Source organism: Rhincodon typus, chromosome 4, assembly GCF_021869965.1.
Source record: "Rhincodon typus isolate 14 chromosome 4, sRhiTyp1.1, whole genome shotgun sequence".
Lineage (NCBI taxonomy): Eukaryota > Metazoa > Chordata > Chondrichthyes > Orectolobiformes > Rhincodontidae > Rhincodon > Rhincodon typus.
In genome coordinates, this window is record NC_063335.1 from 79680595 (window position 1) to 79700174 (window position 19580).

General features: G+C 38.9%; 1 protein-coding gene across 1 annotated transcript in view; it reads left to right on the forward strand.

Annotated features, from left to right (window-relative positions):
• The first annotated feature begins 784 nt into the window (after positions 1 to 784).
• lrrcc1 (leucine rich repeat and coiled-coil centrosomal protein 1) overlaps positions 785 to 19580 on the forward strand; it is a 122356-nt gene continuing 103560 nt past the window's right edge. The window contains exons 1-5 of the mRNA XM_048596141.1: positions 785 to 868; positions 1664 to 1715; positions 6100 to 6305; positions 8127 to 8192; positions 9773 to 9909. Coding sequence (XP_048452098.1) covers positions 796 to 868; positions 1664 to 1715; positions 6100 to 6305; positions 8127 to 8192; positions 9773 to 9909 — 534 coding nt within the window. The 5' untranslated portion in view covers positions 785 to 795. The remainder of the gene's footprint in view (positions 869 to 1663; positions 1716 to 6099; positions 6306 to 8126; positions 8193 to 9772; positions 9910 to 19580) is intronic.

Genomic DNA, 19580 nt, shown 5'->3' on the forward strand with positions numbered 1-19580 from the left:
GATCTTTGACATCAAGCTAAACAGATAGGTCCTGTCTAATTTTTCATTCATAAGATAACATTTTGATAAGGAACGATACGAGAGCGTTAGCTTGGGCCCTATGTTCCAGCTGACGAATTGAGGTTTGAATCTATTATCTTCTAACTTGGAGGCAGCACTTCTTGCTAATCTAAGCTAACATTTGACGAATGTTGTTTGGAAGTTTGGCCCACACAAAAATAACCTGTTGTTTTTTCCTATTAGAAAGTTTTCTTTTGAAGTGATTTTGTGTCCAATCCACTCGCCACTGTTTTAAAGAATAAATACTCAGGAGTGGTAATCACAGTTAGATTACCATTCTGCTCCTAGCTTCTTCCATTAGGCTTGAGCTCTGCATTTCCAGCCAGCAGTTCTCATCTTGGCCGCTTCAGAAATGCAGAACATAACTGAATATAAACAGTTTACTTGTAATGCCCAATAGTCAGAGGAAGCCAAACAAGGCCCTCTTTTACAGCAGTGTTTGTGTTGTATTCTGGGATTTAAATATCCAGCAGCACAAAAGAACTGGCAGATATCAAATAAATAGTTAGCCAGGAGTTAGACTGGGATTTAATCCTCTAACATTTCCTGGGGGTAATTAGATTAACTGAAGCAAAATCCTCCAAATTCTCCAACTTTAATGGATTCTTTTGAAGGGTTCCAGGTGCAAGTGATTTGCCCATTGCAAAATTCAATTTCCCAGGCAATTGCCATAGAGTTTGCTGTGTCTGGGCTTCAGCAAGGTCCTGACACTCAACTTCAGCCTGTGCTGCTGCAATGACTATCTGGCCATCAGAATATTTAGGCCAAGATATTTTTCCCAGTTTGAGACACTTCCTGAAAATTTTGGGTGCATTAAACTTTTCTGATTTGTTAATTGATTTATGTCTAGAGTTGGAAGAGGAATTGGATGTTTAATTTTTCTAGTTTCTTGACCTTAGTCCAGTAGTGCCTTTTTAATTCATATTTGAACAGTTTTAACTTTAATTTCTTCTGGGAAATAGTTCCTTTAAGTTTAGCTGAAAGAAAAGTATATCTACGATAGATTCTTTGGTTTGACATTGAAGTTGTTTGTTAATGACATTCATCATGTTGCAGTGGGCATGGACTGAAGTCAGGTTCATTCATTTTCCCTGTTCTTAGTTAGCACTTCCAAGTTTGGCAAACAGTTGGTCTGCTCGTTTTATGTCTAATGTACTAATAAATGTGTCATTCTTAAAATGAATAATAAATTGACAGCAATTAGGCAATTATTACTAGAATTGCTTTATTTCAACAGTTAATCACTGCTGCTGACACCATTGCTTTTAAAATATTCTACCATTTATTGAAATCATTTACCTTAATTAAGTTTTTCAAGCTGGTGCTCATTCACAATGATGTGAATGAATTGCTTTCCAGGATGTTGAACAGCTAATTAATTAGATGTCTTAACAATGAAAATCAGCTTTGTTGAAGATAATTTTCTTAAAACAATGCAAGACATCTGCCAGTTCCCTCGCAAATAAATGTAAAGACAGGTTGAGACAGTGACATTGATGTGTTATGAGGTGCCAGAGATTTTATAAAAAAAAAAAAAAAGTTGAAATCTTCTTGCATGAAGAGCACTAGTTGTTTTAGGTATTTTTAATTAACCTGTTCACAGATGTGATGTCACAGTGGGACACAGCATTGAATCCAGACCTCCTGGCCCAGAGGTAGGGGCACTATTGCTACAGCATACCATTCTACTAAATGTAATATACCCACTTGCTAGATGAATAAATGATTACTGTGATTAAGTTGACTCTGTATATTTGCTTTTTTTAATCAAGTGGTATTATTGTGTTCCCTGATGTCTCAAATTTTGAAATTTTAAGGTTGCAGTGGAAGGGTAGAAGTTTCCTGCTGTCATGTATTCTGGTCTTTAGCTAACAAAGGAGATGGCAGAGACAGGTGTTGTAATAGCAGCAAAATAAGGGTAAGAAGCAATCCAAGTTAAAGAACACATTAGTTAGATTCAAGATAATGCAGCACAAATTTGACAAGTCTAATTTTAGAAAACAGTTTGGAAATAGTAGATAATAGTGAAAGTTAGAAGTAGGAAAACAGAAGTGATTTATTCGGAATGCAAGTATTTTTGAAACAACTTGTTCAGACAAGTCATGAGAACTAGGGCCTTCTGGCCCAGAGGCAGGGACATTATCACTGTGCTACAAGAACTCTTATCTGGATGTACACTTCTAAAAATGAGGTCAGCTCTAGAAATTGAAACAATTAATTAACTTGCTTGTACAGCATTGTAGTAATTAATCTCTGCGTAAACCTCTGAACATCCTTTATTTCTGTACTGCAGTCTTGAGCATACCAATTTCCTCTGCATGTAAAATTCTCTCTCTACCTAAACCTTCATCTAGGATGACACATTGGCCTATTTGAACTTGATCAAAATTTAGTGAGTCTAACATTATTATTATTAATGTTGCCTTTTTTGGCTACACAGCTCCCATCTAAGTTCACATTAATTGTCATTAATTATGTTAAACATCTTGAAAAGCAGTTCATTGATCTTTCAGTATTTCTCTTAGCCTTTACCTTTTTACACCTTTTGACACTTTCACTCTTATGTAGATCTTCTTTTCCCACCAAGGCTTCAGAGATCCCCAATGCTTGCCTTCCTTGAAATCATCTGTTTTTTTTGTCTTCACTGAAAACAGTATCTGAGAAAATACTTGACCTTCAAAACTGGTGTAAACCGTGCCCATGCCTACTTCTAACTTTCACTATTATCTACTATTTCCAAACTGTTTTCTAAAATTAGACTTGTCAAATTTGTGCTGCATTATCTTGAATCTAACTAATGTGTTCTTTAACTTGGATTGCTTCTTACCCTTATTTTGCTGCTATTACAACACCTGTCTCTGCCATCTCCTTTGTTAGCTAAAGACCAGAATACATGACAGCAGGAAACTTCTACCCTTCCACTGCAAAATAGATCACAAATAGCTCTTGTTACAGGCAGGAGTGAGAGACGATGGGAATCTTACCCCTGTTTCCAATTTCTTGGTCAACCAGAGACATGTTCTCATCAGTTACAACACACACAAATGACAAGTTCTCTCATAGGTTTCAAAAAAGAATATTTGCAGCTACACTCATGCATACAGATGCAGATACACACTCAGAAAAATTTGCCATTACTAAAGGTGGTATGTAGTTTGGTCCTACAATTTCAAGAGTTCTCCATCAAACTATTTTCTCAAGATGAGGTCTTGAAACATTGGACGCCTGTGATTCTATTTTGGTCCACAAAGAATAGATTTTAAGAAGACTAATTTCTTGTGGTTTGTTCGCTGCAGTGGCAGATTTGTTCCATTTCAGTGAAGTGCATTTCCGATCTCTTTAACGAGAACCTGGTTCAACTCCCTCACATAGAGGCCAACCCAAATTCTCTGCCTATTGATAGCTTTTAGATAAGGTATTGTTCTTTTTCTAGTCAAGAACTTTAATTTCTGACATTACAAAAATGTGCTTTATTAAATGTCCTTGTTTAGTTTTCATCATATGACAAGTCTGTCTGTCCAACGTGCTGACAAATGGCTTTAATAACTCTGCCATTTTCAAATTACAGGATCTGAGTTTTACCCTTTTGGTACAATTATGATAGAATTTTTATTCTAACTTATTTTCTGGTATTCCGCTCTGAAACTGCAAGTGGTGTTGTTAAAACAGTTTGTTTAATTATTGGAGAAGGGCAGCTAAATCACATGAAAAGTCTGTTGAATTTTACTGACTTATCAAAGATATGTCTTGAAAATTAGCATTTTAATGACTTCCCTTTTACCTGGTATTTCTTGAAAATTGTCCTGATTGCCTCAAGTCAAAAATAAGCTTTTTCTTAAAAGTGATACTGAAGAAAAATTCTTAGGCTGGGTTTTCAATTGTCTCTCTTTCCCCAGTTCCCTTCCCTCCCTACTCCACATCCCCTAGCAATTCCATTATTTACTCATCAATGTCTATGCTTTTAATCCTTTCCATGCTTGTCACATACACTCTCTTATGTACGAAGCCGACTATAAGACCATAAGATATCAGAGCAGTATTAGGCTATTTGGCCCAATGAATCTGATCTGCCATTCAATCATGGCTGAGATGTTTCTCAACTCCATTCTCCTGCCTTCTGCCTATGACCCTTAATGCCCATACCAATCAAGAACCTAGCTAACTTGAATGTAATCTTGAAATACGCTCTTGATCTTGAAATATGCTCCATGACTTTGCCTGCACAGCATTCTGTGGCAATGAATTCCACACATTAACCACCCTCTAGCTCAAGACATTCCTCCTCCTCCTCTCAGTTTTAAAGGGTTGTCCCTTCACTCTGAGGCTGTGCCCTAGGGACCTAGTATTTCCTACAAGTGAAAACATCTTCTCTGTGCCCAATCTATCCAAAAATCTCAGTACTCCTAAGTTTCAATCACATCCTCCCCTCAATCTTCTAAACTCCATCGCGTAAAGGTCGAGAGTACTCACTGCTCCTCATATGACAAGCCCTTCATCTCTGCAATTGTTCTTGTAAACCTCCTCTGGAAACTGTCCAATGCTAGCACATCCTTCCTGAGACACGGAAGCTGCTCACAATGTTCCAAATGCGATCTGACCAAAGCCTTGTACAGCCTCAGCATTACATCTCTGCTCTTGTATTCTACCTCTCTTGAAATGAATACTGACATTGCATTTGACTTCCTAACCGCCAACTGAACCTGTATGTTAACCTTATAAGAGTCCTAATGTAGGACTCCAGATTTATAAAGGCTTTTTCCCCATTTAGCAAATAGTCTACATTTCTCTTCTTTCTACCAAAAAGTATAACCTCAACTTAACCATATTGTACTCCATCAGCCACTTCTTTTCCCCCTCTCCTAGCCTGGCTCAAGTCTTTCTGCAGCCTCTCCACTTCCTCAACACTGTCTGTCCCTCCACCTATCTTTGTCATTAGCAAATGTAACAGCAACACCCTTTGTTCCTTCATCCAGATCGTTAATGTATAATGTGAATAGTTGAGGTCTCAACACTGACCCTTCGAGAACTCCACTAGTCACTGCTGCCATTCTGAAAAAGACCCCCTTAACCTTATTCTTTGCCTTCTGTCAGTCAGCTACCTTGTCCTAACACCATGGGCTTTTATTTTGTTTAGCAGCCTCCTGTGTGGCGCAGGAAGTTAGAAATCCAAGTACATCACATCCACTGGCTCTCCTTTGTCTAATTTCTTTGTTACCTCCTCAAAAAATTCTATATAAAAGGAACTTGGAGCTTGTAGAAATACATACTTTGCTTTTGGATTTAAAATAAACATTGAGTACAAGGATAAGACCGCCTGCTGATTTTTAATTTTTTTTTTAAAAAAGCCAATAATCACCCAAAAAATTATTTTCAAAATTGGTACAAATTTTCCAAGTAAAACAGAAGATATTTTGTGAACCTCGGTGTTAATTTTACAATCTAATGGTGTTTCTCTACTTGTTTCAAAATTCTTGATATAGTTGACTAATATCTAAAGATCGAACAACATATGGTTTTGTAGAGTGAACAGGATTTTTTTCCAGTTCCATGTTTGGGTTATGTGAATAAGAAGAATACTTGGCTTTTTGGTAAAACTGCTGTGTGCCCTTATAAAGGTGGGTGGAAAGTTTTAAATTAGGAAAATAATCCTTTTAAAAGTACAAATCTTTTTATTTCCGAAATTTTTTTTATATGATCTGTTGTGAAGACAGTCCGAATACAAAAAGACTGTTTGCTCATTTAATTTTATTTAATTTAATTTGTCAAATACATGTATTCAAGAAGTAATAGTAGATCACTGTCAAAGGATCATATCCTCACTTCACAAATTCAGTTCACCTGAAATTCTGATTTACTGTGGTCTAATTCATAAATCTTAATTTATTAGTATATATTTGAAATAAATTCTGATGACTAGTCTGAACTTAACATATTAACTTGTTTTCTCTGCTTCCTTTTTTTGTTCAGTCTTTCCAATATTGTTATAAAACACAGGAATCCAGAATTTATGCAAATTAATTTTGTTTTAATTTTTAATAGCTTGCTAGAGGTACCTTTAAGCCCAAAGATTCGCACGCTCAATCTTCACTGTAATCAAATCACCAGAATTGAAGCCCTTGGCCAATTGCAGCAGTTGCAACACCTTGATATCTCCTCCAATCGGATTACGCGTATTGAAGGATTGGACAGATTGGTGGCCTTACACACACTAAATCTATCTTGTAACTTTATAACCAAAGTAGAAGGTTTGTAAATGACATTTCACTGAAACTAATGTAAAACATTGACGTTATCATATTGTTGAGATGTGCTGATTCTGCTTTGTTTTCTTTACTTCAGACCTTGTTTTATGTTACCGTTAACTATTGAATACAGTTTTGGCCACTCTCTTGTGGAACGAACATTTATTAATGGGAAAGGTGCAATAGGATTTAACTAAAATATTGCAAGAATTGAGAGGTTGAAAGTAGGAATAGATACTTGAGAAACTGAGTTTTTGCTAGAACTGAGAGAATTGTGTATGAACCTGACAAGGTTTCGGGTTAGAAAAGCTTGTGATGTTTTAAATGGTGTTAGATTTTTCCCACAAGATAACTTATTCAGACAGCCAGCGCAGACATACCATGCCAAGGGACCATCTGTACTATAAAACTCTTAACACTGTGTAAAGGAATGTCTCTCTGATTCCATTTTCTTCTTCATTATTCACTGTAATCATGTGCAGTCACCTGTTCTGGATGTATAAGTGTCTTGTTACAAAAAGGAGAATCAGCTTCTCTCCTTTTAACTCCCTCTCAGTCACTTACAACAAATATTTTTAAATCTCTTTTTTGCACACAACTTCAATTAAAACATAGTAGTCAAAATTAAGGAGCCACTTACAAAGTTTTTTTGAGTGGAAGAGTAATTTTATTGCTTGCTGGCCCTGAGTAAAAATGGCACAAAATGTGACATCAAACACACACCAGAACACGGGTATAAAGTTTAAGCAGTGACAGTACCTAGTACAGTAAGAAAATAAAATATATGCAGTTTTAAAAGTTCTTTGAGTTCTCGTATTTGAACCTGAGACCATGGCTGTTTAGCCAACATCTTGTATCCTGAGCAATAATGAATTCTTGGTGAATGAATGTTTTCCCAATGTTTTTTAAATCAGTGATGCCGCCTTTCAAGATCTTGAGGTGACGGAGAGAATGTCTTCCAATCCTTTACAAATCCATTTTCTTTCTTTCACTCTGCTTCTTTGCCAACAAGCTATGGAAACATTTGTTTATTTGTGTACTCCCTAGTCTGACTTCATTGTCTTTGCAAACTTGACATTTGCAGGCAACCCTTTAGTGTTCAATATGTGCAACTTCTCACACAAGTGGCAATTTAAACCGATGCAAGTTTCATGACGCTTGACTCGGTTGACTAATTTCCATATCTTTGGGAAAAATTATAATTTCATTTCAGACAATTTGATTTGAAGAATTGTCTGATGACACCCCAAAACACACTTTCAGTTAACGTGTGCAAAATGTGATTGCACAGTATCCTTGCCTGAGGTCATTCCATCCCTTTCGCTCACATTTATTGTGCTTACTTAGATGCTGCCATTTTTTTGCTGGTGAAAATGTACATCCACAGAACCTACCACATGCACAATGTTGATTTTTGGGAGTGTCAGGAAACAATCTTTCTTTTATTCCAAATTGGCTTTCTGACTGTGTCTTAATCCGTAGTGAGGTGATCACAGTAGCCATATTGCTGTGTTTTGTTTTAGAACCATGTTAGTCCATGATGTTCCTGGGGTATTAAAATCGGATGATGGACTTGAAAATTGACAATCTATGTTTCGCCACTAATTATGACTGTACATGTGTTGCTCCGATAATACTTAGCTACTGGTTTCAGAGCAGTAAAATCAAACAACTATTTTGTAACTAGAATTTCCAATTTATAAATTGCCAGTATACGAGAATATTAAAATGTGAATGTGTAATTTATATGGATACATTTATCAAGATATGTTTCTACATAAAAGCTGTTAACAATAACTTTGAAAAATACTATTTTCTCTTTAGGACTTAATGGACTTATCAATTTAACGAGATTGAATTTATCATACAATCGTATTACTGACTTAAGTGGTAAGTAGAACTCCGCTCGCCACTTCAAGCTAACTATATGGTTTTGCTAAACAGTTACTTTATGACTTATTTCATTTTAGGTGAATTCTAGTGGTGCGGTAGTAATGTATCTACCTCTGAGCCGGGACGCCTAGCATCAAGCCCCACCTGTTTCAAAATTAGTTGTTTAGAAAACATCTTATAGCAGTTTTATTAGCACGCCTGTTCCTCACTCAGTTTTAAAACCAATAATTTTGGCTATCCAATGTTGTCCTGCTTGTGTTTTTAAAGTATTCCATTAGATCATCCTGCTTTTTCTATCTGCAGTCTTTAACATACTTAACATTTTTTCCTACAATGCCTGTCCTCTCTGTTGTCTAGCTGGATGGGATTGCCCTCCCTGGTTCCATTTCTTGTCTGTCTTTTTTTTTTCTTTTTTGCTTGTTTGTTTATAGTCAGAGTATCCATTCTAGTGTCTTGACTTAACTCCCGTGCTGTTACCTGTGGATCCCCCTTAACCCCTTGCTCTTTATAAGCTACATGCTGCCCTTGTAGATGTCATTCTGAGGCAGCACCCTAGTTTTCAAAATTATGCTGATGACATCCAACTCTACCTCAACCTCTCTTCCTCCAACACTGCTAAATTTTGAGGCTGCTTACGTGATATCTAGTACTGGCGTCTTTCCAATTTAAGACTGAATTAATCTTCTTCACTCTCTACTCAAATCTGTTCTTTAAAGACTGACTTGATTCCTTCAGTCTGGCGACAAGACTAAATGAAACTGTTTGCAACTTTGTTGCCAGATTTGAACCCACGGTAAGCTTCAACAACATATCCAGGCCATCACTAAGACCACCTATTTCAACCTGTGTAACACCATCCAACTTCATTCCTATCGCTGCTCATCTGCTGCTGAAATGTTTCTTTATGCCTTGGTTCCCTCTGAACGTGACTTTTAGGCACACTCTTGGCTGTTCTCCTACATTCAACTCTATAGACTTGAAGTCATCTTGACACTCTGCTATCTATCTCCTAGCCTGCACTAAATCTGGTTCACGCATCACCGCTGTGCTCACTGGCCATCACTTGCTCCTGGTCAAATAATGCTTGCCTTGATTTTTAAGTTTGCATCATTTATTTCCCTCTAAGACCTCTTCCCTCTCCTTCTGTAATTGCTGTTTGGCTGCCTAAACCCCAGCTGTTGTATTCCCTTGCTAAACATTTACAACTCTTCGTGATTTTTCCTTTTACAATGTACCTTGAAACCTTGCTCTTAGACAAAGCCTTTCATCATCTGCTGTAATATTGCCTTATGTGACTTGGTGTCAAATTTTTCTTCTGCAAAGCACTAGGAGCCGGAGGAGGGAGTTTTAGTGCTGGTGCCCTCTAGTACCTAGGCCAAGTTAACATTAGTTATCTGAGTTTTGACACAGACTATCAGGGCCTCTTCAAGCGTAGCCCATTGAAGCTGAGCCATTCCTCACCCAACATCCATATCGTTATGCCAGCAAATTTACAAGGATGATATCAAATATGTTTTTCCCACTTGTTAGTTCCTTCACAACTGCCACAGACTCCATCTAGGAACTATGTTCTTTAGGACCCAACCAGCAGATCAGTACTCCTGCTGCTGAACCACTGATGGTGAACATTTTGCGTCCTGGTGCAGTAGTAGTGTCCGCTGAGCCCGGAGGTCTTGTTTCCAGTTGTGAATCTGGAGTCACATGTAGGGAAGATGTAAGGATGGCTGAGATTTTTTCAAGAATTAATCACAGCTGTCATAGTCACCATTGTTAAGACTAGCTTTTCAGTTCTGGATTTTGTTGTTTGAATGTAAATTACACCATTTGCCAAAGTGGGATTTGAACCAATGACTTCAGAGTGGGCTTCTGGATTTTTTTAGTGATGTGACATTACTATTAAACCATCATCTCCCATGTTTAACTTGAAACAGCTGAACCATATGTGGTTGGTCACCTCCAGCTCTTTGAATGCTTTGTTTTGCATCTGCCCAGTTGCTCAATCCTGATATGATGTAAAATAATGCGCCATGGATATTTGAGAGCAGGGCAAAGGAAATCACCCCAACTGGGAATTCAGCTTGACAGCTTAAGTTTCTAGCACAGTACTTTTGCATTCAGATAATTCCATGACTATACCAATATGCTGCAATAAATATTTCAAAATAAATAACAACTTAATTGTGGTGAGACAAATGATGACAACATTCTGTCAGAAATTGAGACTTATAGCACCAGAAGGAGCATTCTCTCAGCTAGCTAAATTGAATAATTTAAATAGATTGCATACAATAGTGATTTCTACATTTCTGTTCAACAGTAACAGTGCTACTCTTAACCATTGTAGGCTTATAACAGAGAAAGCACATTAGTGCCAATAGACCAATTATAAGGTGGTTTCATACGGAACTTGTAGCTGTGTATTTTCTGTCTTTGTAACTTAAGAAATATCACTTTTGAACATCTGGAGTTTTTGGTGCATGGCTGATTCAATTTACCCATAAACTTGAAATATTGTTGCTTTCTAGCTCTGTTTTATGACATTCATTTTGACTGACTCCTACAATGTGATGAAAATTAGTGGGAAGCCAGAGGATCGAGAAGTCTTTAAAAACTCGCAGAGGATTGCTTTTTTTTTTTTAAAAAAACGTTATAAGCGGGGGGAGAAAATGAAATCTGAGAGTAAGCTAGTGAGTAATATAAAAGAAGATTGCCAGCATTTGTTTTTTAGATATCTCAAAGATAGGAAAGAGGCAAGAGTGGACATTGGACCACAAGAAATGAGGCTGGGGAAGTAGCAACGGGGAACAAAGAAATGGTAGAGGAAATGAATAGGCACGCTGCATCGGTTTTCAGAGTGGAAGACACCAGCATACCAGAACTTCGAGAGTCGGGGGGCAGAGTTGAGTGTGGTGGCCATCACCAAGGAGAAAATGCTGGGGTAACTGCAAGGTCTAGAAGGTGCAGTAATAACCCGGACCAGAAGGACTACCCAGACCTCCTGGAGGAGATGGCCGAGGAGCTTGTTGAGGCATTGATGATCTTTCAGGAATCACTGGAGTCGGGGAGGGTCCAAGAGGACTGGAAATGGCTAAGGTAACACGCCTGTTTAAGAAGGAAGGCAGAAGACCGGAACCTGTAGGCCAGTTAGCCTGACCTCCGTATTAGTTGAAATTTTAGACTTGGAAGTGCGTGGAAAAATAGGGCTGTGTCTGAAAGGTTTCATCAACGGGAGGTCACGCCTTGTTTGGACTTCCAGAAGGTATTTGACAAGATGCCATGCAGGCAGCTGCTGAATAAGATAAGAACCCATGGTGTTAGGGGCAAGGTACTGGCATAGATAGAGGATTGGCTAACTGGCAGTAGACAAAACATAGGGATAGAGGGGTCTTTTTCAAGATGGCAACCAGTAATTAGTGGAGTTCTACAGGGGTCTGTGTGGGTCCTCAACTATTCACGTTATACATTAAAACTTGAAGGAAGGAACTGAGGGCATTGTTGCTAAGTTTGCAGATAACATAAAGATAAATGGAGGAACAGGTAGTGAGGAAGCAGAGAGGCTGCTGAAAAAATTGAACAGGCTAGAAGTGGCAAATGCAATACAATGTGGGAAAGTGAGAGATTATATACTTTAGTAAGACGAATAGAGGTACAGGCTGTCTTCTAAATGGGGGAGAAGCTTTGGAATTCTGAAGCACAAAGGGACTTGGGAGTCCTAGTTCAGGATCTCTAGGCTAATATGCTAGTCCAGTTGGCAGTTAGGAAGGCAAATGCAATATTAGCATTTGTTTCAAGAGGGTTAGAATACAACAGTCATACTGCTGAGGCTGTGTCAGACCCCACTCAGAATATGATGAAGAGCAGGCCACAGTACAGCAATGATAAAAGGGATATAAAGGAATCAAATATTAATTTTTTAAAAAATTGAATAAACTAAGTGTTTTCATGGTTAATCTTGATAGCTGCATTATTTGTATCTGAATGAATTGCAAAAAAAAAAGGAAATCAATGAAAATATATTAAGCTGGACGCATGGAAGAATAGCTAGTCCTTGACAATCAGAAGAATGGTTGGGCACAGGTGGAGGAACAGTAGCAGACAACACAGCAGACAGAAATCAAATGCAATTGTTGCCATCAAGCCTGGTGTGTTGTATTTGGTGAAACAACCAGTGGAAGCTGCATGCCAACTCATCTGCTCCTAGATCAGGGCCTCACAACCAAGCATCAAACTATGATTCTTCAATATTGTTTTGACCCTACCTCCTTTGAAGATCTTCTCCTCATAGCTCCCCACTTCATAGTCCCCCAACCACAAACTTCTCATTTCTACCTCTCCCAAGATCCATAAATAGAATTATCTTAATAGACTGATCATTTCACCCTCTTCATGCTCCAAGGAGATGGTTTTTTTTCTCCGACTTGACTTTATTGTTTGCCATGTTTAGGACCTTTCCACCTACATTTCAAACCCTGATAATGCTGCCTACCACTTTAACAATTTCTGGACCCCAACCATTTCCTTTTCACTGTGGATGACAGATTATTTTACACCACGATTCCCCAACAGGACAGTCTGTAGGCTCTTCACAACTTGCTTGAATGGATACCCAACTAGTTTTCAATCACAGCCACTTTCCTCCACTTGGTTAAATTTGTTCTCACATTAAACAATTTCTCCTTTTGATACCACTCTGTTCCTCTAGATAAAAATGATTATTATCAAATGCATATGATCCCTAGCTATGCTCGCCATTTCGTGAGATAGATGGAACATTCTTTTGCTTTAGTGTTGCTCTGATAGTCTCCCTCACGACTTTTTCTGGTACAGATTCCTGCTTGCACGCTAAATTTGAAAATTTCATTAACTTTGTTTCCAATTTTCATCCTTGTCATACCTTTCCATTGTCCGCCTTTTGGTTCGTTCTTCCTTCCTTTGATTTCTCTGTCTCCATATTGACCAATATTCACCATAAGTACACTGCTTCACACTGCTACTCTGACTGTACTTTGTACTTTCTCACACATCACTTCCTGTAACTACTCCATTCTATTTGCTTGTATCCTGATTGAGAAGATCCTCTGCTGTGTCCATGCTACATCTTCCACTTTTACTTTCATTCCCTTTCCCTGCCTGATCTTCTATGCTCTTCAAGACATCTTCTACTCATCATTCTGAAGAGGCTGTTTCCTCTGCACTCTGTTTCACTCAATAATTGTGACACCCTCACTCCTTTCCATGGCACTTTTATCCCACCCAAATGCAAGCCATCTACCATTTTACCTCCCATCTGTTCACTGACCAAGGCCCCAGGCATTCTTTTCATGTAAGAGAGCAATTTACTTCTATTTCTTCTTTCAATTACTTGTACCTTGTTTACTAATTTACCTTCTCATCTCATCTGCAGAAGTGAGACGGAAAAGAAATAGGGTGATCACCAGTGGAGTGCTCCCATTGGTCAACAAGCATTAATCTGAGCTTCCAGTTGCCTATCCTTTTTAATTCTCCCCTCTACTCTATATCTCGATGCATCATTGGTCACTTCAAGGAGCAGCATCTCATTCCTTGATTAGGCAATTTGTGACTTTCCAGACTCTCTTTAGTTCAACAATCTCGCATCATAATCTCTGGCACCATTTTTGTTTTGTCCTTCTGTCTTTTTTTTTGTATATTTACATCTCCTTTAGACACATCCCATGATGTTGTCAGTTAGTCCATTTAGCTAGATGGCTCGATTTGGTGCAAAATGATGCTAGCAACGTAGATTCATTTGCTGACCCAACTGAGGTGGTCCTTGGGGCTTGCCTCCTCACCTTCCCCTAAAGTGATATTAAACATACATCGTGATCAGCAATCCTTAGACAAATGAGCACATTGCCTGGAGCGGGAGAGTTGACCTAACTGTGCCTTGCATAATCATGCCTTTTGTTCTTTTATCTGTATGCAATTGCCTTAAACCTACATCTGACGTTTTCCAATTCCAAATGATGTCAACATTAAATGTTTCTCCCTTCACAGTTCCTGCCAAACCTGCTGAGCGCTTTTGTCTTTTGCCTGGGATTTTGATTTTTGATTTTGGGGCATGTGCTGATTGGGAGTAAATTTGTATAGTGAATCAGTACTCTTAAACATGACACAAATCTGCATTTTAATAAAACTAAAATTCTGTAACTGACTACATTAATTAGCTACAAAGTGAACTGAATGTGTAGTTGTCACACTCGATTCCTCATCTTGAAGGGATTGAATCGTTGGTGTTTCAGGGTTATTAGACACCCTCTATGTAGATCTGCATTCTTTGATAGTGACTGTCACCAGGCTATTAGGTGATAAAATTAGCAATCAGAGTAGAGCCTGTTTATGATCTCCCTTCAACTTCCAACCTGAGTGGCTGGAAAGTAAGATAGATGATAAGAAGTGGGAAACCTGCCTAATATTTTGTTTGTTACTCAAGTTTTAAGCCAAATGTAGTGATTCTCCAGGCATCCTAACTGAGATGAGCAAACATGTTCTATTGAATAGCTCGCTACTCAAATAAACCTACTGAGACTCGATGGTAATATATCTACTTTGTACTTTGACTGTGCATTTAATGAATATGAATGTTTTAAACTGGCTGGTCATTGGGATTTTATATTTACATAAATTAGCACACTTCCAATTAATTCAGATTTCATGCAATGAATGAAATAAGTAGAACTCTTCCAAGGCTTGCCAAAAGAGGCCACTGAATATATTTGCTATCACTAATTTCTGCAAAATTGGCCCAATGTTCATGTAATAATGTAGGGCTTAACTGACCTAATTTATTGCGTTATATCACACTTTTGAAAATGGTTGGGGATGGCAGTAGAGAGAGACAGAGAGGAGAGCCCTCCTTTCATCAAAGCAGGTTTTTGCTGGGTTTCAGGGAAGGAGGAGAGCAGGCGTTTACAGGGGAGGCTAGAAGAGAACGAAGGGAAACTAAGGACGTTGTTAGGGGATTGGGTGAGAGAAGTGGGGTGCAGGGGATGGTGGGTGGAGACCACAAGGGGGCCAAAAGCAGTGTACCAGGTGTGGGGGAGAGAAGGTTGCAAGGGCAGGGAAGGATGATGGAAGCTGAAAGGTGGGATGGGCGAGAGAGAGAGAGAGCCTCGAAGGGAAAGGGAGGCTCACTTCATGCAACTCCATGCTTTGGGCTAAGTGAAACCATTATCATTGCACTGCTCCTCAATCGCAGGCATTTTCCTTCTTGCAGTTCCTGCTAATTGGTTGAGCCTATTGGTAGCACAGGCAGGAGAGAAGTGACTACCAATTAGAGGAGGAGCTACTTACAAGATCTTCACGTTACATTTACTTGTTTTGAACAACAGCTTGGCAGGTCACAGAGGACCCTTCAGTGGGTCGCATTATCAGACAAAATGGTTTGGAAGTTTCTTTAAGTGAAGCAAATCATTTTATTAATTACTGAAGGCATTTACGAACTTTTTACATGTAAATATACCATTTTATCGAAGCACTGCACTTTGCCAATAACACCCTGAACTTCTCACTCTCAGTTCTTGTGGAAACATTTATCTTTACTTTGCTTCCCTAATCCCTATTTCTAATGTTCTTAAATCCACCGCACCAACACTAGTGACCCATAACACATTCCCCCCACCCACCACCTCCCTGCAAACCTATCACCACTATGTGCTCTTGTATCTCAGAGTCATACAGCTTGGAAACAGACCCTTCTGTCCAAATAGTCCATACTGACCATGGTCTCAAACTAAACTAGTCCCATCTGCTTGCAATTGGCAAATATCCCTCCAAACCTTTCCTATTCATATACTTATCCAAATGTTGTTTAAACGTTTTAAGTGTACCTGCATCCACCACTTCCTCTGGCAATTCATTCCACACACAAACCACTCTGTATTTAAAACAAAAAAGTTGCCCCTCATATCCTCTTTAAGTCTTTCTCTTCTCACCTTAAAAATATGTCCCCCAGGTTTTGAACTCCCCCATGTTAGGGCAAAGACCTTCATATTCACCTTATCTATGTCCCTCAATTCTGTAAGTCTCTATAACGTCACCCCTCAACCTCCTACGTTCCAGTGAACAAAGTCCCAGCATATTTTTATAACTCAAACCCTCCATTCCTGGCAACATCCTGGCAAACTTTTTTGCTGAACCCTCTCCATTTTAATAATACATTTTCTGTAACAGGGTGACGAGAACTGGACACAGTACTCCAGAAGAGGCCTCATCAATGTCCTGAACAATATCAACATGATGTCCCAACTCCTATACTCGGGGCCTGAGCAATGAAGGCAAGCATTCTAAATGCCTTATTAGCCACCCTGTCTACGTGCGACATAAATTTCAAACAATTATGTGCCTGAACCCTTGGGTGTCTCTGTTCTACAATACTACCCAAGGCCCTATCATTAATTGTATAAGTCCTGGCCTTGTTTGTTTTACCAAAGTGCAACATCTCTTATGTCTTAATTACCTGAAACATCATTTGCACTATCTTTTGCTCTATCCTGCGTCTTGCTAAAATGTAGAGACTAGATCAAATGTTTACTACCAATCAAGCCCACTGATTTACATTGCCTATGCAAATATGCACATAATTGAATAACTCCAGTAATGAAAACGTCACAGGCATCCTTACATTACTGAAGACTATGAACAAGCAGAAAATAAGCCTATTTCAGATGGATTGTCTTCATATAGCACACTGTTACTGATGGTTGAAGAGTCAATCCTTGAGAAGCAGGTTTTGCCACAAGTGCTAAACATGAAGCATAAATTGCCATTGTAGGCTGTTGTATTCAGCATTGTTATCTATTGTCAAGCCACATAGCCACTAGGCATCATGGTGTTATATACCAGCCCACAACCGCTATGAACATGAGAGATCTGTCTTTAAGAGGTCTCATATATTGGTGTGTTTTTTTACTGAATACACCCATATGTGCAGTAGGCAGCAAAAATGTAAATTATCGAGCTCTGTCCTTCAATACTTGTAAGCTATCCATGTTTCACAGCAGTACAATGTTGCTGAGAACGTAGACATCATTGACCATCAGCTTGGTCCTTGTTATTTCTTGTATGTCTTGAGAGTTGGCCAAAGGTGGTTACTGCTTTCCCTACACACACATCAGGTTCTGTATCAAGGAACAGAAGGTCACAGTTGGAATATTTGCTGTGAAGTTTTAAGTAGATCTTTTACAGAAAGAACAGCCAGTCCATAGGCTACTTTGTTGAATGGAGCAGTGAATGTTTTAAAGTTGGGGGAAGTGGGATTTCTCAAGTGTGCTCAGGAGAATGTTTGTTTTTGTTTTTGTTTTTGTTTGGATGAGTGCCTCTTGTGCCACTGGGAAGGAGGTATTGCTGGATCTTATATTAGAGAATGATGTAGATCACATTAGGAATGTTCCAATGAGAGAATATCTGAAAAGTAATGATAAGAGTATCACATGGTTTAGATTCATTATATAAAAGGACAAGGAGCAATCCAGATACAGGTTATCTTTATGAATTCTATCTAAACTCTTCATGATTCTTATCACCCTTTTCAAATATTCTCTTGGCCATGTCTGCTTAAATCCAGCTTCTGCAGTCTTTCTTCCATCATTAGATTGAAGGGGCTGATATCAAGGATGGGAAACCTTTTATTTGGAGAAAATGGAGATGACTGATTTTGACCAGTGTAGAACAGTTCAAATAGATATTAATATTCTGAAGAATTTTGAAAATGATGAGGGAAAGACCAATAACTGTGGTTGCGGAGTCATTGACAAGTGCTCATAAATGTAACACTATCAGAAAGTTATACATTTATTGGTACAGAAGTCTATAGTAAACAGCGTGCTTCTGTATGGGGAATAGCTGAGATCGAGACAATACACTCTTTGAAAATGAAGCTGGGAAAGATTTAGGACAATGGGACATCAGTTTTAGATTAATCCATCAGAGCTGGCATTGCAAAAGTAGGTGAGAAAACGAACTGACAGCCTGGAATTTTACATGTGAGAAATAAGTAGCCAATGATTTGAGTACTCTGAAGCGGAGGAGTGTCAGCTGCTCCTTCAAAGCTCAACCCTGTTTGTTTGGTTAATATTACATCAAAAAAAGTGCTGGAGAAGCTCAGCAGGTCTGGCAGCATCTGTAGAAAGAAAACAGTGTAAACACTTTGAGTCCATGTACTGCAATCACACTCTTCCTCCCCTCCGCCCTCCAGTTCACCCATCCCTTACCCCACTCATCATCAGCATAAATGTAATTCTTTCCCAGCTATTTTCAGTTCTGACGAAGAGTCACTGGACTCAATGTCAGATAACAAGGTGTAGAGCTGGATGAACACAGCATGCCAAGCAGCATCATAGGAGCAGGAAGGTTGATGTTTCAGGCCTAGACCCTTCATCAGAAATGTCTGATTATTATTGTCAAACCCTCCTGCTAGATTCTGGTGGATATTAGTAGCCAGTCTATCCCTAGAAATGGAAGCAGAAGTGTCGAGGAAGGGAAGAGAGGAGTCCGAGATAGGCCAGGTGAAAGTGAGGGCAGGGTGGAAATTGAGACAAAATTGATGAAGTTTTCCAATTCATTTCTGATGAAAGGTCTAGGCTGAAACGTCAGCCTTTCTGCTCCTCTGATGCTGCTTGACCTGCTGTGTTCATCCAGCTGTACACCTTGTTATCTCAGATTTTCCAGCATCTGCAGTTCCTACTAACTCGGACTCAAAATGTTGTGTTCTTCTTTCTACGGATGCTGCAAGACCTGCTGAGCTTCTCCAGCACTTTTTTTTTCAGATTTCCGGATTTTAGTTCCTTGATTTTATTTTTATGCAATGTTAAGGTGGGCTTATAAATATGAATGCAATTGCCTGAAATGGACAGAAGATGCTCAAGTATGCAAATTGTGATCCTGTGCCTCGTACAAATTTCAGAGTTTATATCATGGACATACTGTCCAGTTTCTAAGTTTTTTTTGAAGCTTCAATTTTCCTGCTTTTTCTGTTTCTTTGCATTTTATTTCCCTTTGAGTATTTATCCAATGTTCTTTTGAAGGCTACTACCCTCTAACACCTGCCATGTATCTTCCAAGGCGCCACCCAAATCAGTACTGTTTCTAACTCCATCTCTCCCAGTTTTTGTGAATCTTCTTTATATTGTTTAGCATGACAGTTTGGTACCGAAGCCCTTGTCCGGTTAGTTTTAATCCTCCCCGACAGCTCAAGTGAATTTGCTCACCAGAATATTTCTCCCAACTGTGTTCAAGTGCAACCCTTCGTTCTTGAACATATCCCTCCAGCCACAGAATTAGGGCCCACCCGCATGGGCCCTAGTTATGCCTGTCTCTTCATGGGGTACATGGAACATTCCTTGTTCCGGTCCTATTCGGTCCCCCCCC